The 27,207-nt window shown below is 39.7% G+C and overlaps 1 protein-coding gene across 2 annotated transcripts in view; it reads left to right on the plus strand.

Moving 5' to 3' along the window:
- astn1 (astrotactin 1) overlaps positions 1–27,207 on the plus strand; it is a 274,669-nt gene that overhangs the window by 78,579 nt on the left and 168,883 nt on the right. The window contains exons 5-9 of one of the 2 annotated variants that reach the window (XM_036554076.1): positions 2,343–2,492; positions 5,059–5,205; positions 6,047–6,214; positions 15,132–15,216; positions 21,831–21,905. In XM_036554076.1, the coding sequence (XP_036409969.1) occupies positions 2,343–2,492; positions 5,059–5,205; positions 6,047–6,214; positions 15,132–15,216; positions 21,831–21,905 (625 nt within the window). The remainder of the gene's footprint in view (positions 1–2,342; positions 2,493–5,058; positions 5,206–6,046; positions 6,215–15,131; positions 15,217–21,830; positions 21,906–27,207) is intronic. The other variant, XM_036554078.1, reaches the window with a different exon arrangement.

Consider the following 27,207-nt stretch of genomic DNA (forward strand, 5'->3'; position numbering starts at 1 on the left):
ATCATTATCTGCTTGGAGTCAGTCCGTGATAAAAACCTGGCAGGGAAAATATCCATGAGTAATGTCTCCATGCACCATTTGTTCTTTCCAAACTTTCTGTGTGGGAGTGTGCGCAAAGTGTTTGTTTTTACCCTCCAGCAATCCTCAGGGATTATACTGTGTTTAAAACAACTGCACAAACAAAGGGAAGGTATTGTGAAATATGTTTTTTTTGGGTAGGAATACCGTTGTGGCAGGCTTTTGGTCAATGGCCAGTCCAGCACTTGCTCCCTGCTTGTGTGAAACTACATCAAAGGTACAGCTTTGAGTCACCTGGACTTGAGCCACGTCTTGACTAGAAGTGTTTGAAATTTATTGACAATAAACAATTTTGAATGAATACGGTATGGCCAGGTTTTACAGCTAAGCCATCTTAGCCCCAGCTTCTTAAAACTGGTCTGCTTACTTTCAGATAGCAGATCTCATGCAGACTATGCTGTTGAAGTAACTTCTTTTTGCCTTGCTACTGTAACGCCCTTCCATTGAAACCTGCAACAGCAAAAAGGCTCAAATGTGCTTTGACATACAATGTAGGTATGCCTGGAAAAATGTGGTTTAATTTCTGTATAGATAGGTCTCATGATCAAGTATTATTTATGCTTGTTTATTCAAGCATTCATGTCATATTATTTGCTTCAATTGAGAGAAGCATTACCTTCTGTTCACTTATCTATAGTCCATGTTCTAAAAGCTGCACACGAGCACTTTAGTCTCTGAAATGCATGCACACAATTCAACAGAAGTACGGGGTGAAACAAACAACATTATCACTCTTGCTGTAGACAATATGCCTCGTGACCCAGTCTTATTATTTATCGCTTTCCTTCATGTGGGATAATGAAACCATTTGTCCTGCAGTGTGCTGAGTAAACAGAGACACTATGCTCTATGCATGGTGACAGGGAGCATATGGATGTGCCTTGTTATTATACCGTATACTGCATATAATAGGGACTGTTACATATATATGTAACACTCTCTTTGCATATATAAGTGTGTGTGCGTGCGTGTGTGTGTGTGTGTGTGTTAGTGTGTATGCATGTGTTTGTACATGTGAGAATGTTACATTTTGCTGATTTAGTCATGCCCCACAATGGATTATCATCGGAATCTTTGTTAATGGGGTGGGCCAGTATTTATAGATGGTAAATTCAGCCCCTTAATTTGTAGTGAGCATACTAAGCCTCAAATTAAAAACCGTGGCTGCGTGAGGGTGCCCATCACTCTAGCAGCAGGCTAAGCATGTTCTTGGTTTCCAGAGGAACCTTAAAGTGTCTGAAAGCCCACAGTTTGATGATAGTGTGTCCATGGCAGTATGTCTGCATTCATTCAGCAAGTCTTGTCCTTCATCATCATTCACACCATGCTATTTTCTTTTTTCCACTGCTAAGACTGGTTTACCGCTGTCATGATATTAACACTGTTGTATGCTTTGGTGTTTCTTTGCATGACGTTTTTTATTGAAACTATGTTCGATTTATAATTTAAAAATTGTATTGACTGTTCCATCTATCATTTCAAGAGATAAAAAGCATGTTTTACACACACACACACACACACACACACACACACACACACACACACACGCACACACACACACACACATCAACAATGTATTTTTTGAGTGTAATCCTGTTATTAACACACTATTAGTACATTTATTTATATTTATTTACCAGGCTATTATAGTGTGTTTTGTAATCCAATTTAAAACCTAATAGGTTCTGAAAATCATGTTGAAACATATCTGAAAATGATACCTTTGGGATCTGGTTTTGTTTGGTGATATCAACACATCAAGGAGGTGGTCCACACACGTCTGATATATGGTTCATCAGAAAACTGTCCATGGCTTGGTTTTCAGACCAGCATTTGGTGCCCTTATTAGTCCTATGGGTATTAATTTTCCTAGTGTTTGTTTGACTTTGTGTTGATGTATCTTAAGTTAAGATAAAAATATATTATGGTTGTCAGAGTGAGTTTTCCAATAACACTGTTCAGAGGTCTGTAACTCTCTCCTCCCTCTGTTGTGTAAATCAATTCAGTGGAGGCACCTGAGTGAGCTAAACAAGGCGATTACCAATTATACAAAAACAGCCACAAGGCCCTGCCGGTTAAATTGCCTATTTTCATCCAAAGCAAGCCGCAAAAGGATTCAAATTGCAGGGCGTGGAAATTGAAATGAAGAGTCTGAGGCAGAATTCATTTCCCTACTTTCACCGGAAAAAAAAGGCGAGAGAGAGGCACCTATTTCCGGCCCCCGGAGTGGCTGTTGATGGGGAGTGTTTGTGTGAATTCCGCAGCGGGTTCGGCCTTCCTGAACCCGGATGGGGACTCTGGGACGGAGGCGGACAGCGAACCCCAGCTGACCTTTTACACTGACCCCAATCGCAGCAGGCGTCGCAGCCGAGGTATGAGAAATGGTAATGCCAACGCAGCTTGGGGCTCTGGGGGTAAGGAGAACTTCTGCAATCTCTGATTCTACTCGCATGATTCATTAAAAAAAACAAAAAAAACAAGAAAAATCATTACCGAAAATGAAATATCTAAGATATTTTGCTTTTTTTCCCCACTATTACAAAAATGAACAGTATTTGTTATTGTTTTTGACTGTTGTAAAATTGATGAATGAATGGTATAAATAAAGGGTCAAAATCAAAAAATGATGTTAAGTGCTTTTTAATTACATGAACTGTAATATGCCATACAATATATAGCCCCGGATAGTGCTCTGTTTTTAATGAGTAAATTTTCATATTCCAGTAGCTTGCTTTATGTAGTTGTAATTGCAGCATGCTAGGTGTAGGTCTCAGTTATGCATATTGCAATGAACTTTAACAGAACTTTATTCCACAGGGTGGAGATTCATTATCATGCTCATCCATCCCATTTCTGTCAGTGTATGATAATGGTTGTCCATGAAAAAATAATTAAATTAAGTATAGAATGAATATCCAAACTGATACAGTACATATTTCATATATCCTTAATGAACAATTGACTAAGGTTCGAGCCTGTTTAACTTGGAGATTTCAACATGAAGTGATCAATTAATATGCATTACTGACATAAGCAACTTTGAAACCGAAAAATAATTACACAATTTTATGTATACAGTCTGAAACAAACGCATAAAAACCAGGGGAAGAACTGAACAGAATTCTGAATGGCTGTGTTACAAATTAGCTTTATTTTGTAATCTGTTGTGTGTTACTGTAGCTGCACATTCTATGCTAATTTCTTTTTTCTAGTGAAGCTTCTTGCTGTAAATTAGTCTCACGGTTGGAGGTCTGTGTTAATGGTGGCGTTTGAAAAAGGGTCCTTAGACAACAAAAGATAGGCCAAACTAACATGAAAGGGAGGTGGTGTCAACAGGCAGCAGGTGGTCTCTCTTAGAGTGTTTTGCCCTTGATGCCCCCCCCCCAGCACCACACAACCCTGCCCTCCTCTGCTCCACCTTTGTGGAGTGTGGAGAGAGGGGCCTTCAAACCCTGGAGAGGCTGTCAAACTTTCAGGCAGAGAGCGGCACTTATAAGCAGCCAGGCATGCCTTGACACTGCCTTGATCCAATTACCCAATCCTTCTAGAGCACAGATGTCACAGAAAGCGCAAGTCAACTATGTAACTAACACCTTTAATTAGAAAAAGAGGTAAGAATAGAAATGCAATATATTGCAGCTTTGCGTACTTTGAACTGTGAATTTGGTGAGAAGAAAACAGCTTGATGGCTGACAGAACCGTATATGTATGTGTGTACATTTCAGACATTTGTGTAGATTATTTCTCATGTTTTGATTAACTTGACAGGCAAAAACAGCGTTGAATGCTTATGTCACACTGAATTAGTTTCTTTGTCGTGGTACAGCAGTTTGAATTTGCACATTACACTTCCTTTCAGCTTTAAGGTCAACTAAGACATTTTGAAGTTCATATTTGGGTTCTGAAAACATTATCATGACTGTGGTTGTACCTGTATGCTATCCAATAATTAATGTTGTCCTTTTTGTTTTTATATATTGGGGGATGGAGGTGGGAGACACTTGGGAAAGAACACCCAAAACTCCACAGATAAAAAAATAATTGCAGTAACTCATAGTATTTATCAATCTTTCTCCATGTCATGCTGTATTTTGCTTTTCACACATTGAAACTGGCATTATGGAGGTATGGGGGTGTTGTGTTGGTGTTTGTACTTTTAGGCAACATTATGAACATTTTTTGTGTTGTCTTGGTTTTGTAGTGTACAAAGATAAATATTTAACAACAGCTTTCTACCAGATGGTGTACATGGCATATTTTCAGCTCAACAAACATTTGCTTCATTAAAAAAAAAATAAATAAATAAAAAATCTGAAAGAATCCGACCAGGGGCGGGAAAACTTTCTGTGATAAATTTGGAAGATGCTAATGTATCAAAGTTCTGATGTATTTGTAGTGCCGCCCCAAGACTAACTTTTTGGACATTTTTTTTCTGATGTCTTCATATAAATAAACCCACAGCAAACCATAGGCCTGTTTTAGAAACAGGGTCCACTTACTCATCTCCATCTGGCTGTTTGTTTGTGTGGTTTGTGTGTGTGTGTGTGTGTGTGTGTGTGTGTGTGTGTGTATTGTTGGGGGGGGGGGGTAGTTTCACAGTCCCATTTAAAACATGGGAGATGTAAATTGATTGGTCTGCACCTCGCTAGTTGGCAGTGGAGGAAAAAAAAAAGAGTGAAAGAGCAAAGCATCCACTGAACTTTGTTGTTTTCCTTGTGGATGTTTCACTTTCTCAGTACACACAGCGGCAGCCTTCAAAGGTGCAGGCTTATCTTTCCACCACACTGAGGCCTGGCAAGCCAGTGCTCCTGAAAGGCCCCCAGCTTGATGTGTGGGCCCCTTTCATGGGCACTAAGCCCTGTGACGACTTGTTTGCCACCCTTGCTCCCCTGTCAGTTATGAAAGTGTAGAGTGGTCACAACTTCCCCTTTTTTTTTCGTCTCTGCCCCCTACACCCCACCTCCCCTCCTTTCCCCACAGGCTCCCCGCGAAGCCCCATCAATAAGACTACCCTGACTTTGATCAGCGTGGTCAGCTGTGTGATCGGCTTGGTGTACTCCTCGCACCTCTCCTGCGGCCTCAACGTCCGGGTCATCCTGCACGTGCCGGAGCACCTCATCGCCGATGGTGAGTCCGTCACCCCCCCTCTCCTTCACCCCCCGTGCAGGTACCCCATAGGATACCCCCCTCTCGCACCCCTCACCCAACATCAAAGCCGTTTGAGGTCAAGCCGTCGCCCCGTCCAGGGTGAGGAGCGGCAGATGAAAACAGAACACCGTGTCACGCCTCTCTCTGTTCGTGCCGCCCGTGAGCTGGGCGCGTTAATGAATTTCAATGTGGAACCTACAGATAGGCGCCACGAGCAGAGCGCTAACCGCCTGTGTGCTGGCATCTTTTCACCCCTCCCAAGAGCCGAAGCTGGTGGGGGGGGTTTAGATTGTGGATTATCACATGCTCTGCTCCTCTGGCTCTTTGCCGTCAATTGGATTCTGAGCTCACCTGTGTTTGAGGCGCGCTACCGGGAGAGATTAACATTCCGGGGGAGTGTCCGGGCGGGAGTGACTTTGAAAGGAGAGGTGAAGGAGATAGACAGATTGAGAATCCTCCGGTGGAATTACAAGGCTCACATCAACGTAAAGCTGACTCACAAATGGGCTCGTAAATGTTTTTACAATCTTATCAGACTGAAGAGAATGTCATGATGAATCTGATAAAAAGTCTTGGCTCCACAATCATGTTTTTTTTTTTTTTTTACAGTATTCTTTACAGCTCCGCTCTCCCCTCTGGCACACAAAAGTGTGTAAGCCCCAGGCCACACCACTCTTTTTAATTGCCCCCTGGAAACAAAGCGGAAAATTGATTTTGTCACCCATATTTTTTTTCAGGGGACTTTCCTCAGAACATTTTATGCTGTGCGGCTTAGTGAGGTTCTGACCTGTCTGCTGTTCAATTCTCCGCCCGTCTTCAGGGTCCCGGTTCATACTGCTGCAGGGCAGTCAGCTGGACGCCAGCGACTGGCTCAATCCGGCCCAAGTGCTGCTCTTCTACCAGCAGAATGCCAGCGGGCCCTGGGTCAATGAGCTGTGCGGCCGCCGCCTCCTGGACCCATGTGAGCACCAGTGCGATCCAGAGACAGGTATGCGCCTAGACGGTCTGACACAAAGGGCCACATTTGCAAAGAAACAGGAGATGAACACATTTTAGCCCAGCAACCACTGAAAAAAATATCTTAATGATGTACCATGGTGACCATCAATTGCCAATGCTAATGTAATTCTGTATGCCCACATCTGTGGTAAGATGTATTATATTAAATTGTAATTATTTAAGAATATGATTAACATGTTTTATCTGAACCCTGTTTGAATCATTTGCATTATTCTTTGACACATGCCATTATTTTATAATTTAGGCTCCATAATATAAGGCAGCCAGATTTCACTTTTAAAATAGTTTCTGTCTTTAAAGGAAATAACAATGCATCTCCAGTTGGAGCTAATGCTAATGACATAATGCATTGAATTAATGTGATAAAATAGATTAAATGCTATTTTTGAAACAGGCGATATACAACTGTTGGAGATGGCATTTTTTCAAACCAGACAATTAAGGTATTAGATGATATTTTAAGAGCCTTCACAGAAGAAGACTCCTAATTTATGAAACTATCCCATGAATGAATTAAATGAATAGATGAATTTCATCTTTGTGAAGAATTCTATGTCTGTCTGCATTTTAAAATTTAAATTGGTTGCAAGCTTTTCATCATAACTTGAACAGATGTAATCCCGGAAATGATGAAATTCAAGGAAGCAGATTTCCATTACATCTGTCTTGGTTTTTTAGTTCCTTAGACGCACTTGTGAAGTTTACTGTTATTTGCTTCAAATAAAAATGCCTCTGAAATCAAAGTGCATTCAAGTTGCCAGCTGGTGGCATCAACCCCAGTGAAGAAGCCTTGATTGTCAATACAAACAGTAATAACTCCGAGACTGGGGTGTCATAGAAGCTCCTCAGGAGGGGTGGGGTGTCTCCATGATGCAAACACAGGTGTGAAAATAAAGCAGACTGATTTATGAAAGAATGGATTAAAGTAATACTGTATTAAAAGTTGTTACGCAGGAAGTCTGCTGACTGTTTTGACAAGACCTAAAGCAGAGTGACAATGGGCAGAAAGCCTGCCTCTCTTAACATTTGTTTACATTATTACATTACATTACATTCATTTAGCAGACGCTCTTATCCAGAGTGACTTCCAGCACAATAGAACATAAGTATATCCAGTGTCAGACCAGGCTAACAACACTCACATTTTCTTGGGTGATATAGATGATTTGGTTTCCCACGATTGATATCCACATAGGTATTTTCTCCCAGTTTTATTCAGTTTGTTATTTTTCTACTGATGTGCATTTCAGGATCCATCCAAGTCCTTCCACCATAGCTTTTTGTAGTTTCCTTGCCAGTAGAACTAATTTATAGGTCTCCCCATTCTCTGGAAACGCAAAACTTGCAAGATACAGGTACACAGAAGGCCCACTGAAAGAAGTTCTTCGTGTCTTATGTTATGGGCAAATTGTACAGCGCAGCAATTTTCTCAGGCACAGGGTTACATCAATAACCGCAAAAAAGAATGAGGAATGAACCATTCAGTTGAAACCTCTCCTCAGACAGTTGCATAGATTCTGCTGCCAAGTGCACGTGAGGTAGCAACTACTCAATTACAGCCAGGGGAAACAGCTGCAGGAGAGTGGAACTTAGCTGGGAAAGGTCTCAGTTGTTCAGATCCTTTTCTTGATTGGTTTATGTTGAGGGCACTCATGTGTGGCCATCATCACAGCCCGCTCAAGATGCATGATGCTGAGAAGCACCCAGCACATCACTCTTAGTCCTCAGCATTTCAACTCCAGCATCTTCAAAAGAAACGATGGACAAACCCATCTGCACCAAGACATTAATACATTCAGGGTTATGTTCAGGGTTATGTAATGTTTTTTGGGTCTGTAGAGGCTGAACCTGTGAATAAGATTAAATATAATCTGTGTCCTTCAACGGAGGAGATCAGGTTAAAAATTCAACAGCTGTACCACCATTAGTTCCTAAAATAGGCAAAAGAAATCTGTACTGACTGGCACGTTTGGTAGAAATTTGCTGAGAATGAAATTTTTTTCATAACTGCAGCCACCCTTCGAACAATTTGATCGCAATAATAACAGGTGTTGACCTTAAACCTCTGCATTGTCAGCAAATCAAGCAAGTCTCGATCTAAAACTCCTTTTGGTACTGAGTATTCAAACTTCTTATTAAATAGGATAAAATCAGATGCCGCAGTGAATCACAGCTGTGGAAGAGCTCTTAGTCATTACTGCTGGGTTGGAGTGGAGGAGGCTTAACCATGATTTAGCTGCAGTTTAATTTGCAGATTTATACCTGGGTTTCCCCCTGGACTGAGCAATGTTCAGTAATGAATGCTAAATTGATATTCCATGTAGGGGGGGAGGGTCTGGCCCTCGGTAGTCATGCTGACCTGTGATGCCCCCTCCGTTCTCAAAAATGGGTGGATATGACTCATACAGTCACGAAAATTTATCTTCAGTGCATTATTTTATACTCTAATTTACATTTACATTAAGGGTGGGATAAAATCATATTTGAGGTGAATCTTACAAGGCGGAAAATAATAAAACTAATGGGTTTAAGCATATTAGTTTTGGTGATGCATCTGTGAAAAAAGTATATGCTGTAACTATCCATCAACTGCATATATGAGCTGCAGAATTGTCACAATTGTTTGTCTTTTGTGTACCAGTTGCCATGTCTGAGCTTTATATTGTACGTGAATGTATGTACCATTTTCTCTCTTGAGAGTGAAGCTGCGTTTGGTTGAGCCTAAAGCTTTCAGGAGTATCTCTCCCAGTAAATTTGTATTTTTCATTTGAACCAATCCTACGTTATGTATCCTTGGTGATTTCAATACATTTGCATACAGAATTTAACAAGAAAAACAAATCCCTCAAATGTCAAGAGACACATACATACATGTGATCATGCTCAGGAAACCAGCCCCTGCTACTATCAACTGGAGAGAAAAAAAGGCGACAGAAAAGTTCCATTTCTGCATCCATAATGCAAGTGCGATCTTCTTCAGAAAAATGAATTTCTGTCCTAAAATGAATAAAAAAGTTGCACCTTGGGACATTTCTCACAATGTGACACTGAATGGTTGAGTAATCACAGTGCAGTTTTCATATGATGCATTCTTAATGCAGCCGGGAAGATTGGAGAGGGTCTAGATAGATACAAGACGAGGCATGGTCAATCCGGGGAGAAGTGGTTACAGATGAGAGCGGGGATGGGTTGCGACTGTAAGTCCACTGGCACAAACGGGGAATAGATTTTGAATTTCAAATGCATTGTCCTGTAAGGTTTGGGTAAGTGCTGGAGGTGTAGAGGGATCTCCTCAGTGTATATGCTGTGCCCCCCCCCCCCCCAAGCACAAAAGGTATTTATTAATCAGACACAGACTTTGTTGTGTCTCTGGTTACTCTCGCTCTCAGATCTCAGCTCCTCCAAGTTTCATTAATTCATCTGAATAATGGATACACCGCAGGCTTGTCTCCCAGGCCACGGAGTGTGGGGAATTATCTGAGAGTTAAAAACTTCATTAATAAGTAATAAAATGGAACCCCTTGCTAACTCTGCAGTATCACTAATTTGTACAACACAGGCTTTGCTGCACGCACACAAAAAGAGAAAAGCAATGATGATCGATCTGAGCCAGAATCGAGGATTATGCTTTCTACCAGGTAATGCGAGCTGCTTAACCCTTTCACTGGGATGATTCATGTGCTGGAGCAGGACTAGATCTCCCAATCTGTGTTTCCGCAATTATCTTGTAGATAAGGAGTAATGCTGTTGCTAATGGCCCCATAAAATATCAGAAGATTCTTCCTCATTCTTATTTATTATATTGAACTTGAATTGATTTGATATCATCTTCGTACCTTCACATAGAGCCCAGTTGGAGGCATCCATGCCATCTCCCTCCCCACGCAAGATCCCTCCATTTACAGCTAATGATGTGATTTTCATAGCCCTTGTGTCCTTGGGTGCATGTGTAGCTGTAACCCAACTCCTTGTGTCATATTACTAAATTGTCTTGTTTCCCAAGACACTTTTCCGTACATATTTTTTAGGTACCTTGGTTTTGTAAAGATGGGAAGATTTAAGCATTTTCCTTTAACAGTATATAGCACGTCTCTCTCTCTCTCTTTCTGTGTGTGTGTGTATGCACGTGTGTGTGTGTGGGAGTGTGTCTGATGTCTTATTTAGTCATTCCCACGTTGGACTCCCACTGGTTTTTGTATCAGGGAATCTTTGTTAATGTAAGTTTAGCCCCTTAATTTGTAGTAAGCGTACTACTAAATGGTAGACAACCAAGCTACAACATATATCACTTAACTGATTAAATATCCAAGGTAATTAGAATGGCATTAAGAGTCTCTTCACTTCCCTCATTTTGGACTTGTTAGTGAAGACTGTTCCACTGTGAAATAGAAAGCATATTGTCATCTGATGTGATTGATTGTTTGGCCACTGAATTTTACATTTTCTTTTCTCCCCTTTCAGGTTTGATGTTTTGTTTTTGTATATGGAAAGGAGACGGGGATAGAACAAAGGCTGTCTGTGTTTTACATATTGTCAGAATCCCACCAGTGACAGAACTTCACACTTCTAAACTGAAGGCAGCCATAAAACAATGGAAGCTTAGAAAGTCTGATGCAAATGAAAGCGTCTTTCAGTGTTGCAGTGATGGTGTTTGTTTGTGATTTGGTTCCAACTGGTGGAATTAAATATAACACTGTTCAAAAACAACTTTTTAAGAAAGCATTGGCTGTCTTGATTAAAATTCAGTTGGAAAAGTATGCTAGTGTTTCTTCATAGAAGAGCCTTTGGATTTATGTTGTTTGTCTTAGGCAATTGTTATTTACATCCCAGTGCTGTCGAGACAGGCTGCCATTTCACCGTCTGTAATTGTTTTGCTTTCATCATCTACAGTGCAATTTCCTATTGAATACTACAAAGTACTCCTTGGGTATGATTGAGCTTTACCTAAGTATGTGAGGGAAATTTCAATTAGCAAAGCTATTCACCACAAAAAAGGTTTGCTCAGTATGTGTTTGCACAGCCATATTATTTATCGAAGCACTGTGGTAAAGGTCATTTCAAGTTCACCATACAACAGTTCTAAGTAACATTTAACACTTTTAAAACATGAATTTGGCAATTAGAATGAATCATGATGGTCAAAAGCAAACTTATCAGCTGACAGTCAATCACAAATATCTTAACTGTATAGTACTTTAGATTGTTTTCCTGGTGGCATTTTTTATTATATTTGCTATTGCAGAGAGGTTAGCTAGCCCATGTATAGCTAGTTAAGAATATATACATCTTTTTTACCATTTTCTGAGAAAAATATTGCTAATAATTTCCATAGTACAATTTGGAATTCTATCATATTTTACTTTGCTGTCATAATTTATTTTAACACACCATAATAAATCAGAGTGCAGCTCTTTAGACTGATATGAACAAATTTGTCCGGACTTGAAGCTCCATGTTTTGTCCATAGACACCTACTATGATCTGGTCTTGAAACATTCTGTTTATATCTACTGTTTCCCTCTGTCATTTGCAATAATTCTTTCTGGCGCTCAAGAAAAACATCCACACCATAGCACATTATCCTCTTTCAAACCGCAAGTGGATATGGTGAAGCCACATAAGATGATGTAAGAATCCAGGATACGGAATACAGAAAACTCAAAAAACATCTGCTGGAGAGAGTATGTAGTGGAAAACTTCCCAACTGAAATAATCATTAAAACAAGGCAACAAAGTGGATTGAATCTTCGGAGTTATTGTTTTTACAATCAGTGTTTATATCTGAGACTAGACCAGATGCAGGGGCGAGATTTCCGGTGCACAGGGTATCGAGATCAAAAGGAAGGGCGCATGTAAGATGAGGAAAAAAAAACGACAGCAGACGTCTACCTTGAGGTGTGTTCTTCCCTGGTTGTACAGCACATCTGATGTTAAAATAGCATGGCGTCCTGTTTCCTTTCTCCATGTCTGCTTCCTGCAAGTGGTGGCTTCAAATAGCACCTCTCTTTGCATCTGTTATGTCAGTATTTGCAGTGACATTTTGTGTCAATAGCTCAGTATTGTCAGCCTCTGTTGTGCCTCTGAGCAGTTACTTATAAGCACACACATTAATATTGATACTGTGGAAGGTATTAAAAGACAGGCACAGTACAGAATGTGCTGCTGAGTTTTTTCACTCCAAGGAAGCGTTCCACAGAGGTGCTTTTACCGTGACAGTAAAGGTGTACTTTATATTTAGCCCGGTAATTATGTGAGCAAATGAGAATGTGGTTTTAGCAAATAATATGTAATGTTTGAAGCACTTTATTGCTTCGAATTAAATTGCACACCGAGTTCAGGGTTATCTCTCATGGCTGCAGTTTTTTTGTTGATTGTTTTTTCTGTGCGCTCACTGGGTTTCCAAACCATTAGCTATAATGCAGCCAAAGCATGCCTCATAATTGCTTAAACTACCACGGGCACCAAACGTGCATCCAGCTATTTGTTTGCGCTAAATTGTTTCTAATAGCACACTGTGCGTTATTTAAATAAAGGGTATGAAAGCAAAGTACCTTGTGTCTTCTGAGGGGAATGACAATGTAAGAGCTTCTCTATTTCTACATTGCTGGGCCTTTTATGATCGGGGAATTTCTACCAATGCATGCTGCATATGCTTTTGCAACATTCATTGTCGGACTCCTAGAGCTGTCCTTTGTGATATTTTTTTTTTAACAAACATGGCCTTAAAATACTATATTAATTGTGTTTATCCAGATATTATCCAGTGGTTCAGAAGTGTCATTCTCAAGGTTGTACCACATGTCTGTTCATGTGTTTTTGTAGTACCCTTAACAAATCAGCAGCTCCTTGATGAAACAATCTTTTCATTGGCTTTACAAGAGAATTAATTATTTGATGCTTCTGTCTCTGCCTCTGTCTGTTTTTACATTGTGTGTATGTGTATGTGTGTGTGTGTGGCTACTTGGCTATTGAGATATTACATTTATGGGTAAATGAACATTATTGCATTAGCAATAACATCGACAATGAAGAAATCATATCAAATAATTCAGCAGTTCTTATCATATGAATGAAATCTGGGGGAAGAAATGTCATGCTTTGCTGCTGTGCCTCTTGTGACTTTGGAAGTTTAAAGCCCTGATTTATTCTCCTTTTCACTGCAAGGATAAGCATAATAATGAGATGTATTTCATTTAAGAATTGCCTAATGTGACATTTGGCTTAGTTCAGTCTCTCCCATTGAAAGATGATGGCTAGCTAGCTAATGTACCATTGAACTACAAGTTATTTTACCTGGTCTGTCCATTGAAAAGTATACTTTTTATGCTATTGCCTTTGTTTCCTTCTAATTTTCCCTAAGCTACCTGACAGTTAACAGCAAGCATAGAAACATTTATAACACATTGTAATGGACACTCAGTTCCCCAGGTATCTGTCTCTGTTCAGATGTCTTCCAGTAGTATCAAGGATCTTCCTCTTTGGAGGCGGCCCACCGCTTGGAAATTCACCCCCCTATCAATCAGTTAGGATCAAATTACCGGCGACGTTCCTCCAGCGCACTCCTGACATGACGCATTGGCGGAGAAACGCCGGGTCCACTGTTTCTGATGGCTCAAATAAGCACTTCTGATTAGGAGGCTGAGGGAGCAAGTGCAGGCACGCTCTCGGAGTGGTAAACAGAACATAATTACAGGCCAGGAATAATAAGTGGGGCAGGTGAATTGATTTCTCCGCGCCGACTCTGGCGGCTCCCGCGAAAGCACGGCCTCAGACAACAGAGTTGATAAAGTAGTGGAAGCGGCAGTTCTATTACTATGGGATGTATTGCGCTCACTGGGTATTCCGATCACAGCGGGGTAGTTAAAGACCAAAGGCGATTTTATTTTGAGTAGGATGCCAGTGTATCATTAGACCAAAGCAGGTATGCAAAAATGACGAACTTGGTACCACAAGAATTATTTTCCCATGTTTCTGCATAGTTGTCATTTTCATCAGGGCATATTTGCTCAATTTTTCCTTTTTGGTATCATTTCAAGGTATCAACACTAATGCTTGAAATTCTGTGGGTTGAGTAAATGGTGGTAGTTATGACTGACAGGCATGATCTTCAAAGGTGTTCCACTGTTATGGACTCTGGGAAAAAAATAAAACTATGTGCAGATCATGGCCTTATTTTCAAAAGCTTAAAACATTTTGATTTCTTTAGTTTTCCTTCATTAATCTTGTTTCACAAAAGAGTCATAACCTTTCCTGAAAAACTGCCCAATGCCATCAGTATTGTGTACTGTAATAACATCACATTTGCACCTTACATTTGTCAACACAAAGTTGAGTTAGTGAAGGTTAGTCAACAGCTAATATTGTGTGCATAACAATTTGTGATAAAGTGTTATTACAGAGTTTTAATCTTTTTAATATTGTTTACATTATTTAAAAAAATGTCTGTATTGCATCTTGTACAGAAGGGTAAAATCAGATAGCACTTGTGCACCTCAATTTGACTTGAAAAGGTAGGTTAAGTACCAGTACAAATTACAAGAGACTTTTTGTAGTGATACTTGCACAAGAAGGTTCAGTTTTGCTGTGTAGTATTACACGTCTTGACATCAATTCAGTATTTCATTTTTTTACGTCAATGTGAGGAATAAGTCCTAATTAGCTGTATTCTCACCTGATGGTTTGGTTAGTAAGATGACAGTGGGAGTTAAAGGGTGCAATTAAGCTGCTGTTACTGTGAAAGGTAACTGTCTGATTCCTTTGTTTTTCCAGAGTGTTATGAAGGGTTACATACCCAACAGCACTATTTGTGGTGCATTTATGTAATTTGTATGTGTTAAAATGAGCAGCGAGGATTTTGAGGTGCTGTTCTCTTCTTCTGTGCTCAGGTGATTGCCTTTGTTTTGATGGCTACATGAGGGATCCAGTCCATAAGCACCTCTGTATTCGCAATGAGTGGGGACCAAATCAGGGGTAAGCATCCACTTTTCTCACTACAAGTTTCAAATGGATCAATCAATGCAAAATTTGTTTTCTGTAGTACCCTTCACAACTTTATGAGCTTGTGAAAAGTAACACAGTGATGTCATTTCAAGGGCACAATTTTACATGATGGTAGTTGCAAAGTATCACCACAGTGTTTAACAGGAAAGAAGCATACGATCAGGATGAGATGTAGCACAAGAAGAAAGACGATTGCTTCTAATGATGTCATAAAATATGCGAGTACAATGTAAGCCGCTTCCTGTTCATGTCATGTCAAGGATACTTGGAATAAGGTCTGTCTTACGCTGAATTTGTAATTTATCCTCATGGAACCCTCCTAAACTGAGCTGCAGTACATTTCTGTATACCTCCCTCTATTTGTGTACACATGCAATGCACGCCTGGTTAGAAGGTTTCTCTCCATGCCAGCCTTCAGAGTGTGATGATAAATTATTGAAAAAGTGGAGGAGTAATAAGAATACAGATAGCAAATGCCAAAGTTTTCCTTTCCTTTTCCGCTAATATCACTTAGAACACTGGAACTGACCTCCTCCTCTAACACAGCAGGTGCTTACTGTGCCATGTAACCTACTGTAGCTCTATGTGCTCTATGTGACCTGATACTGTAGATCAGGTCACATAGATGTGTGAATCATCAGAGGTATTTCGATATGGAATAACATTTACATTGTTTAATTGCAGTTTGGAAATCATTCTGTGCATAAAAAAGGAAAATGACCACTGCTGCCATGACAGTGGATGTTTGGGCATTGCTAATTTCCTGTCAGCTTATGCCATCGCCACCTTGAGGGAGGCTGAAGTAGCTGATGATTGCCTTCCATAAAGTGCTGAATGGAAATCACACATCTGAAGAAACAACCTTTATAGCGGTGTCTAGTAAAGGAGATGTAATGCTGGAGGGCCTCGTGAACAAACTCTCAAAATATGTCTTCCCTTGAAGTGCTCTCTTTTTTACCTCAGTCATTGAAGGAAAGACACAGGGGAAATTCACACAGACAGAATTTGTTTCCTCGCAATTTGCTTAAAAATCCCCTCTTCCTGCAAAACCTTAATATTGGTTCAGTAACTGTGTGTTCAGGATGTCTGGTAATGGCCCTGTCATGCGCTGGCTTCCTGGCCAGGGGGTATACTTGTACGTCAGGCAGCCTCGCACCACAGATATGGGGATAAGCTTCCATCCCAGCAGCCATCCAGACTCGGATATGACTTCCATTAAAAGGAAATTGTAAAAACTGATATAGAAGACTATTTTGTTCCAAGAGAGACAGCACATGATGGAGCATACTTATGCACTGCGTTTCAGTGCTGGTTTCCTGAATTTGTTGTGGCAATAATATTGGTGCCTCTTGAAGAAAAAGTAAAATGTCAAGTAAGTTCTTCAGTGGATTAAGGCTCTTTTGTCAGGGTATTTAAAATCAAATGTACTTGTATTTTATCTTTTTGCATGCAGCAACGTATAATGCAGGCAGATCAACATCAAACCAGATAGCCTTTTTAGAAGGGAGGTGGTTAAGTTTCCAATATCGTTGTGCTTTTACATGGTTTCAAACTTAACTTGTAATGGGAACATGAACACTTCAGCCATTCATATCGATATTAAAGTCTGCTTTTCATTATGCAGATTTCTGCTCTTAGCAGGAACAGTACATAGGCAACTGAGTCATCTGCACAGAGTTTAAATATGAGTAATTGCTTTGCTGTGTCTACCAGTGCTTTTCAAAATAATCTTTGAAGGATGTATATTAAGTCAATATGCAAACTATTAAGTCAGCATAATGTGTTTGAAGCATTTACATGCTTATAAATGAGCTCTTTCATCAGCTTTGTCATATGACCTTGTCTGGATGTCACCTTAAAATTAATTACCTGACCACCAGAATAAAAAGGTTGGTTTATTTCAATGTCTTTAGTTTCAGAATTTCTCTCAATGGTTGTGTGACTTATCTGAACAGTATTAATTCCAATTTCAGAGACACTGCCGTTGATTCTACATCTGCGAATACTGCTGCATGTTATAAGCTGTATGTGGATGTTATGTAAATTTCTATAAAAGTACATACAAAAGGCTTTCATACCTTTGCCACCCTTCTCTTATTATATTATTCTTTAAAATATTTTCTTTAAACACATGCAATGGCTGCAGGTACAAGGCATTCAGAATGGCTTTAATCTGTGGACATTGTGTAGCAGTCTGATTTGTTCTTATATGATACTTAAGTTTTACCTTAGCAGTGGCTCCCAGATGAATCAACCATGCATGTGACTCAGCTTTGCAGGTTGTCAGTATCAAAACCGATAGATTGACCATTGTCCTGATATGAATGTTCTTTGAAGTCTAACATAAAACAACTCTTCCATCTAGCCATATTTGATTAAAAAAAAATCAATAAAATAAAACAAAACAAACAAACAAGGTTCATTCACTTTGTCCTTTATCTCACAGAAAGTATCTGAAAAAAAATAAAGGTTGTATTGCCTGTGAGAAAGATGGAGCAATCAAGAAAAAAGAGAAAATCTTTCTCTGAGGCTGAAAGAGAGATAATTATGTCCAAGATGGACAATGAAAAAAGAATTACATTTTGCAGCCAAGGACATGGCATTTCAAACCAGGTAAAAACCTCTGCTTGGCAAAATATGACCAACACTGTTGCAGCCACTTCTGAGACTCAAGCCTAGAAGATAATGACTGAGATTATCCTGATTATACCGAGCATTATTTTCTTTGTGAAACTCACACTGAGAGGACACAGAAATGTCATTTTGAACAATTCATAACAATCTAATTCCCTATGATGGGGCCTCATTCTCAAAGACTAGCCCCAGAGGCCACACAGAAAAGTGTTTTGACTGCACTTGTAAGCTTTCATTGGAAAAAAATGCTTAAAAATTGCCAACACTATTCATTTTTGACTTTCTCTCAATATGTGCTGTTTCAGAGACACTCAGAAGTGATGGTCTGAGTCTAAAATCAGACATCACAGATAAACTCTGTGTTATACTGTAAAAAAAATGGCTATGTTTTGGACCCATGAGTTCAAAGCTAATGCCACAATACACAACTCTTATATCTTCATAAATAAATTCGCACACCATGAAAAATTTGAAGAAAAATGACAATTTTATCAGCGCCGTGCCTTTTCAGCCTCGCAAAAAATGACCACCTTCAATACTTCAATGAACAAAAGCCTACATCAGCACACCTCAGCTGCAAGCGAAGGCTGCGGTGTGCGTAACCCATTAAAAGCACATATTTTGTGTAGAAATGCCTTTTTGAGTATTTGCTTCCATGTTTAGAAACTTTAATTGACCATGTGCACTGTGTTGCAGAATACATTTACAAATTTAGCCATTCTGCAAATATCCAAAATTGATATTTTCTGATGTTTTTTGTGAACTTCATGGCATCGAACCAAAGAAATTTAATTTGGAGTCCCAAAACCCAAAATTTCAAATGTTATATGGGGTGAGTAAAATAGAGAGGCTTGAAACCAAAGCTGTCTGGTAGCTTTTGGCCCTCACGTATGTGTAGGAATGCTTAGGGTTAAGGATCCTCACCTTCCACAGGTTTAAAGATGGGATTTGAGTTGGAATCAGGTTGAACCAGTCTGGCTAACTCTCCAGTATAGAGACTCCAGATGTTATCTCTTTCGAGCAATACACATTATTACAAGTCGAATGAGGTATTACACGTGATCATAGAGTTAATACTGAGCCCTGGGTACTATTACTAGTTACGGTCAATATTTCAGTTTTGGTTGAGTGATTTTTTTTTTGCCTTTTTTATAGGTCACTCAAAGTCAACTCAAAGTGAAAGTTATAGAAAAGACTATGATAATGCAGCATGTCCCAATAACTCGAAAGATTTTCCAGAAAAATCTGAAATGCATGGGCTAGTAACCACACACACTCAGCATCGAGTGACTCATGAAGTCTTTGGCTTGGATATGCATTTTGATGCAAATCAATGATGTCATTTGCTAATGTTGATCAGATTCAGACCAGGTGTGTTGTGGATTTGTGGCAGCCCGGCATCAGTCTGTGGAAACTAATTTGTTTCTGCAGCACCAGTTTGTAATGGACAGACCCTGCTTTCCTTCAGTGAAAATATTTATTTCATGAACTAGGGAAAAGAAAAAGAGAAATGCTGAATACCACCTTGAAACACAGAGTGTGTAGAAGTGAGGTGTGCAGGGTATGTTTTCGTGTTCATTTATTCTAAGACATTTTAGATTTAGATAGATTAGATCAGATGTTTTAGAATAAAGATTTTTTTTCTGAAGTTGGGTGCACAATTTTAAAATGTTTCCCCACCTTTATTTTTTCTTTGTTTCCTCCACCTTTTCCTTCACCTCCAGGTCCTCAACAGGACAGACAATTAAAATGTATTCCCCATGCTTGGAAACTTCAGCTTTTTTCATAATAGTGTGCTGTCTGATTTTCAGTGCTGCTGAAATATAACCCGAAGCAATGCGGTGTGACAGAATTTGTCCTTGTATTAGATTGGCTTTGATTTCCCCTTTGACATTTAACCTCCTTCTTATGATGACAGTTGCAGCAAAGGCTATTGAATTATTTCATATTTGGGGGATATATTAGTGTGACGTTTTGAACTCCCAAAAATGCCAAGAACGTACAATAAAACAAATGTATGAAGACTAAAATTTTAAACTCCCAGCAGACACAGCATTTAAGTTATTGATGTTAATTAGATTTTGTCCTCTCCAAAGTGCGCTTTTTATTAAATTGCCTGGATTTGGGACGCCACTTGTGAACATTTTGATTAACACGCCAAGGTGAGAACAGTCTTGGTGTTTTAATTGGAATGGAGATGGGAGTGATGATGGGTATGCGATGGACCTGATAATTAGAGTCTTGAGTAGAGTGATCAGAAGGGTAACACCAGGGTGTGAAATCGCTTCGGTTGTGGGTGCGCGTGTTCACTTTGCTTCATACGGCGAAACCGTGAACAGATTTTAATTGGATTTAACACCTATGGGTTTAACACCAGTGGCAGCATGAGCAAGCACCGAGAACTAAATCAAGGTTTCAAAGTCCGCAAGACTTTATTGCTCTTTGAAATTCACCTTTGTCTGTTGTCATCATTTTAGGGCAGTGGAAATGCAACATTCTCTTATTAGTCCCTTTTTAACTCACTACCTTAATGGCGTGATTGTTAAAGGGTAATAAATCGTTTACCTGGATTTGTGTCTGCTTTCATAGATGTAAACAGATGCTTGACCAGATTAAAGGGATACTCTCTTGAGTCCCTGATAACAAATCCCCTTCCAAAGTACATTGTGTCATTAGCATCATCAAGCACTTCTCTTCCCATCAGTGTTCTGTACTGAATGTGGTAAGAAACCAATCCATTAATGTGACAGAAAAGGGCTAATAGGCCTTCTGCTGCGTTTTTCGGTATTACTCAGTTTACTCAGAAAGACTTCAGGTCCTTGTCGGTTCTCCGTTCATGGAGAGGCAAATAAGTAATGTCCCGCGGCTGCCTGTGCCTATTAATCTCCATCACCATTGCCTGTCTCCCTCTCTCCGGCACTTTTTGCGCATAGATGTCATCCCATGTCACATCCCATGTCAGTGATGGAGGTGCTCAGATGTTTCTCTCTGTCAACGTGTTTACAAACAGCATCCGCCTAAGCCCTATTTTTGACACGCGGAGCCGCAGATTTTCAAGTTGTCTTAGTATCTGCGCTGGTATTCAGCTGACTTTGCAAAGTGATTGACTCGCTGCCCGTGTTGCTCGGAAAATAGTACACGAGGAAAAGTAAACTCTTTCAGGGATACAAAACAAAAGAGTACTTTTTTGTGTGGGGCAAACTACTTTCCTATACATTACATTTTCTTGGCAGAACTTCCACTTCACCTAATACCTTGTGTCCTACATTGTGTAATGTGTATCTTGTTTGTGATTAAAATTGATTGTTTTTCCCATTTGGACTATTCAGATATAAAGTTTTGCTCTCGTAGATTTACTTTACTTTCCCTCTTCTTTCATTTCCCCATTAATTTTTGATATTTATCAATATATCTGCTAACCTCTCTCCTCTCTCCAGCACGAGAGGAACAGTTATCCAGCAGTTATCTCACCACAGAAGCTGATTAATATATCTATACATACTGTATAATCTTTCACCACTGTTTTATTCATTTGATAAATATAAACCATGATTCACTTAAGTGATAAATTATGTATGAAACAAAAATCCGGTTTATTTATTTTTTTTGTGAGAGAGAGATAAGAAGTTGATCAGGAGTTTCAGGAGGAACAGATACTGATCTGGCCATTGATAGCAGTGGGCTTTGAAGCTGTGGGCGGTGGGACTGTTTTTTTCTGTTTCCTGTTGACTGCAATTTTCCTTGTATGGGTGATAAGTGCAGGTGCAATATGTATTCAGCCTCAGATCATCCACATAATATCATCCATGTTTCTCCAGGTTTTTCTAAACACCTGCAAGGGGAAATGAAAGCAGATTTTCCACCACAGTGATCAGAAGAGAAAAAAGCGTCCCGTTGCTGCTGCAGATACACATTCACTTTTTTTATTATTTGTTCTTGTTTATTGGCAGCCCCTGGCCCTACACCATTTTCCAGCGAGGGTTTGATTTGGTGATGGGAGAGCAGCCCTCTGATCGGATCTTCAGGTGAGCCGCCAAACAGCCGCTTCATCGAGCTCCGCACCTCCCGTTCCCCATCGCTTGTGTGGGGAACCCTGGAGCTCGGCAAAGCAGAGCATGAAATGATAGCGCTTTCAACTGACTGCCCCAGAAGCGCGGGCCGATTGCACACAACTTCATGAAATGGGAAAACTTCCCCTAACTTGATGAGAACTGATACAAAATGGTTGTTATCCGGGGGAAGCGCCTGGTTTACAGTCTCAGGAAAGCTGTGGAACGGAAGAAGATGAAGCAATTGAAAATGGCATTGGGTTGAGTGAAAGACTCTAGGCTGGGTAGTGAAACAAACATTTGAAAAATGAAACGACATTGGTGGAAAGTGTTTAAATCGTGCACTTTATGCAAGTAATGGCTTTATATGTATACATACTAACTTAAAGAAAGACCAGTCACCTTAATAAGATTGTTAGGTAGGATCTCTTTCATAATAAAACAGAAATATAATTAGTAGGATTTATACATCATTTCAAGTTAGTTGATATATAATTTTTTTTCTTTAAAACATATAAAATTCTTGTAACTTTGAATATACAATATATGGCCAAAAGTATGTAGACACCTGACCATCACACCTATATGAGCTTATTGGACATCCCATTCCAAAACCATGGGCATTACTATGGATTCCCCCCTCCCTTTGCAGCTATAATAGCCTCCACTCTTCTGGGAAGGCTTTCCACAAGATTTTGGGGTATGTCTGTGGGAATTTGTGCCCTTTCAGCCAAAAGAGCATTTATGAGGTCAGGCACTGATGTTGGAGAAGGCCTGGCTTGCAATCTGCGTTCTAATTCATCCCAAAGGTGTTCAGTGGGGTTGAGGTCAGGGCTCTGTGCAGCACTGGAGTTCCTCCACATCAAACTCGCCAAACCATGTCTTTATGGATGTTGTTTTGTGCACACAGGCACAGTCATGCTGGAACAGGAAAGGGCCTTCCTCAAACTGTTGCCACAAAGTTGGGAGTATACAATGGTCTAAAATGTCTTGGTATGCTGTAGCATTAATGTTACCCTTCACTGGAACTAAGGGGCCCAGTCCAAACCCTGAGAAACAGCCCCAGACCATTATCCTTCCTCCACCAAACTTTACAGTAGGCTCTGTGCATTCCATAATGTAGAACTCTCCTGGCATCCGCCAAACCCAGATTCATCAATCAGACTGCCAGACAGTGAAGCATGATTCACCACTTCAGAGAACGCATTTTCCACTGCTCCAGAGTCCAGTGGCGGCGTGCTTTGCACCACTCTAGCCGTCAATTGGCATTGCACATAGTGATGTTGGGCTTGTCTGCAGCTGCTCGGCCATGGAAACCCATTTCATGAAGCTCCCGACGCACAGTTCTTGTGCTGATGTTGCAGCCAGAGACAGTTTGGAACTTTGTAGTGAGTGATTCAACAGAGGATAGGCAGTTTTTATGTGCTACGCGCTCCAGGACTCAGCGGCCCCTCTCTGTAAGTTTGCGTGGTCTACCGCTTCGTGGCTGAGCTGTTGTTGCTTCTAGACGCTTCCACTTGACATTAATAACACTTACAGTTGCCTGGGGCAGATCTAGCAGGGCAGAAATTTCACGAACTGACTTGTGGCAAAGATGGCATCCTATGACAGTGCCACGTTTAAAGTCACTGAGCTCTCCAGTATGACCCATTCTTCTTCCACGGTTTGTCTATGGAGATTGTGTGGCCATGTGCTTGATTTTATGCACCTGTCAACAATCGGTGTGGCTGACACACCTGAACTCATTAATTAGGAGGGGTGTCCACATACTTTTGGCCATATAGTGTACATAATATTTTACAATTCATTCTAGTATAAATTTAGTCAAGCTTATTTAGCTTTGATAACTACATCTTGAGAAGACTGAGGAAAGAAAAAAAATACATACCCCTATTCTGCACAAGAATTCTGAGGATTCACCTTTGCATTATCTAATATGTGTTTCTCTGCAGAAAACATGACAAAATAATCAGCTGATCGGAGCAAGGTCCAGCTCACCAGTCATTATGTGCTGTGCGAATATCTTCTTTACGTCTTTATTTTTCAAACAGCTAAGGTAAATTTAATGAACACACACGAAAGCAGCAGCCGGTCTTTTAGCCAGCTCACCAGCTTGTTCAATTAGCATCTGCTTGTTCTATCTGTGCCTCTTCATTGTCTGTTTGATGCATATCCATGGTAAAACTGATGTGATTCTTAATGATCCCACATATAGGATAATATAATATTTACTGTGGTCCACCACTGAGCAGAGCACTATTACTGATGCTTCTGCAACACATTTTCCTCATCAATCCCAGGCAGCATCCATGCCCTTTAAAAAATGTCAGACTCATTGCTAGAGATTTTATTAAGAGTATGCATGATAAAAACACAGAGCAAATTTAATGGAGTGAAACCAACTATATTTGTATATTTAAAGGGGAAATAAACATTTTAAGACCAACTTCTTCCAATAGAAAAGTGTTACTTGAAATCATTGTGTGTAATAATAAGATATCAATTCATAACCATTCCTGCATATTTCAGACAATAAAAGATATGATATTTTTAATAATATAATTCAGTGGAGTTGGTGGACAAATTCATTTTTGCCCACTCACCATAAATGTTGCTCCTACAGAAATTAAATGCAAGCCATGATCTTATTCTGTATGTGTAGGCTCCAGTGATATCATTGCTGCAGGTGTTGCTGGGGCATTTTGCCTGGGTTTGGTGGGGTATCTATCTGAATTGCTCTGTGTCTCAGGCTGCTGGTATAATGAAAGCCAGTCCCCTCAGATTTGCCTTGTTCCTTTGTAAGAGCCGCAGTATTGCACAGCAAATGTCTTTCAGTTATCTTTATTAATGCACCGACACAGTGGTTCAAGCTGCTGTTAAAAATGAATCAATGCAGTGCTTTAAGCAATAGAAGGCAGCAAGCAGAGCAGATAGGCATCAAGCCCTCCAGCTCCCTGGGTATTTGCTCAGGTGTAATTAAAAACGACATTTAAACCAAATGCGCACGCACCTGGCTCATTTCACTTTTGCAGGCATATTCCGGTTCTTGAAACTAATGAAGCGACAGAGACAACAGCTACCACTCCTATTTTCTGATATATCTGTGGCAATTCAGCAACATTTCTCTGTGTAATTCCTTGGCAGTCATTTAATCTGCATTCAATCCCTTCAATTTTTCCGCTGGTAAAATGGGCTTAGTGTTATAATTCCATTTTGCACAATTAGATAAAGCATTACTCATTTAGAATCATCCGAATGTGTGATATGGTAATTATCGATTCCATTATACCTGGGCCGAGAAAGGCAAAAAAAAAAAAAGTCAAAGAAAGTACTTGTGCTCTCCTTGGAGGGAGGCAATTGGTTGCATTTTATTTTCCAATTTAATATTTTCCTGAAAGTTGCCTGAATGTTTTAGATCACTTTACTGATCACACATTTCAAGGTAGATCGGGCATGGACAAACAATATATAAAATACATACATCAAATTTCCATAATCAGTTTTTTTAGAGTCTGTTGTGTTGGATACGCTGTTGGTTTGAAAGGTAAGCCTTTGGTGAACGCTTCCCATGAGCGACTCTGGAAGTGATAGGAAACAGACACAAAGACCTAAAGAAGTAACAGAAACATTGCTCATGTGTGAGCTAATTATATTTTTGCATGTGGGACACTAGATTGACGCAGAGTTCCTCCAGCACATGCTCTGAAGCAGAAGACCGATTTCTCATTCTAGCATGCAGTGCATGATGAACGATGCATTCTGATTTATCTACTGACTGTGTGCTTAGCTTAGAAGTTGAGAAATGACAATCTCTGTCGCAGATATGCCACTGTTTCGGATTCATCAGAAGAAGGCTGTCTCTTCAAATGGTAAAAAAAAATAACAACAATATTGTAGATATGTGTGTGTGTATATATATATATATATATATATATATATATATATATATATATATATATATCTACACACACACACACACACAAAAAAAATGCTTCAGTGCCTAGTACTGATAACATCACTTGCCATTCTTCTTGGCAAATGGCACATTTTCACGTGGACATTGCACAAGTGCCCATGTCCACTTCTACCTATGGACACTTCCGCTTTGTAGCAGCACATCATTGAGCTGAAATGGCACAAAGGAAACTGTGACGGTCTTTGATACAGAAGAAAACATATCAGTTTTCCTCTTTCAAATGTCATCTGCAGGCCTTCCTCTGTCTGGTTTTTGTTCGGAAATCCATTTCCAAACACTGTAGCCAATTAAAAGAGCCACTCTCGCCACAGAACTCTCCAGAACCCATTTCACACCAACAAGGAACATAACTGGTGAAATAAAAGTGTGACCGGCTTTACATTTCACTTTCACGGCTTTTGAAACACAGAATGGAGTTGCTTGCCCTCCCTGTCACATGTGGGTAGTTTGAGAAACACTGGTTTACATATCAACTTTATGATGTTTTACATTATCTGTGTATATATGTGTATGTATATATAAGTATTGTACAGTGAAAAATGTCTATTAATGGAGATGTGAAAAAGTATTTATTTGTTGGCTTGTATTATGATTTTCTCCTATATATTATTTTATTATTTATTTTCCATGTTAGTAATGTTATCCTGTGTGTTTATTTCTGAATCAATTTGCTCAACAAAACACCCCATGTAGCTTCTATTGTAAAGGGCGCTGCCCCGAATAATATTTAACAAATTTGTTAGTATGAACTTCATTACTTATGTGAATGAATCATTCTTAACAATATACATATAATTGACATCTAAAGTGTCTTCACTTTTCCATGCTGAGGTAGAGGTATTGTAAAATGCAATATTCAGGATCAGACATTTTTTAGTCATATGGACAGGTAGAAAACTAATGAAACATAATTGAAAAAGCTAGTTAAGTCTCCCTAATCCAGAGTTAAATAAGGCAATAATAAAATTTTAATGGACTCGCCCTCATGTAATCACTTGCGTGAATCCAGTGCACATTATTAAAAGGCTGGAGGGAGGGAGTTTTGATTCATAGTACATTGGAGATGGAAACAGGGGAAGTAATTGGAGGGACATAATTAAGCTTTTCCTTTTATAGCTGTTTAATCATGCTCTTCCTAGAGTGGCTGTTAATGCATATAGCACATGTGATCCAACGCCCTCTTGTTATGCAAAGTTGGCATTTCATTAGATGCAAATTGAACAACTTTGGGTGTGAAATATGCTAGGTCTACAAAAAAAGACATTAACCATTTCATCTATTTTCAGACACGCTCATATGATA

This window comes from Megalops cyprinoides, chromosome 20 (genome assembly GCF_013368585.1).
Source record: "Megalops cyprinoides isolate fMegCyp1 chromosome 20, fMegCyp1.pri, whole genome shotgun sequence".
Taxonomy (NCBI): domain Eukaryota; kingdom Metazoa; phylum Chordata; class Actinopteri; order Elopiformes; family Megalopidae; genus Megalops; species Megalops cyprinoides.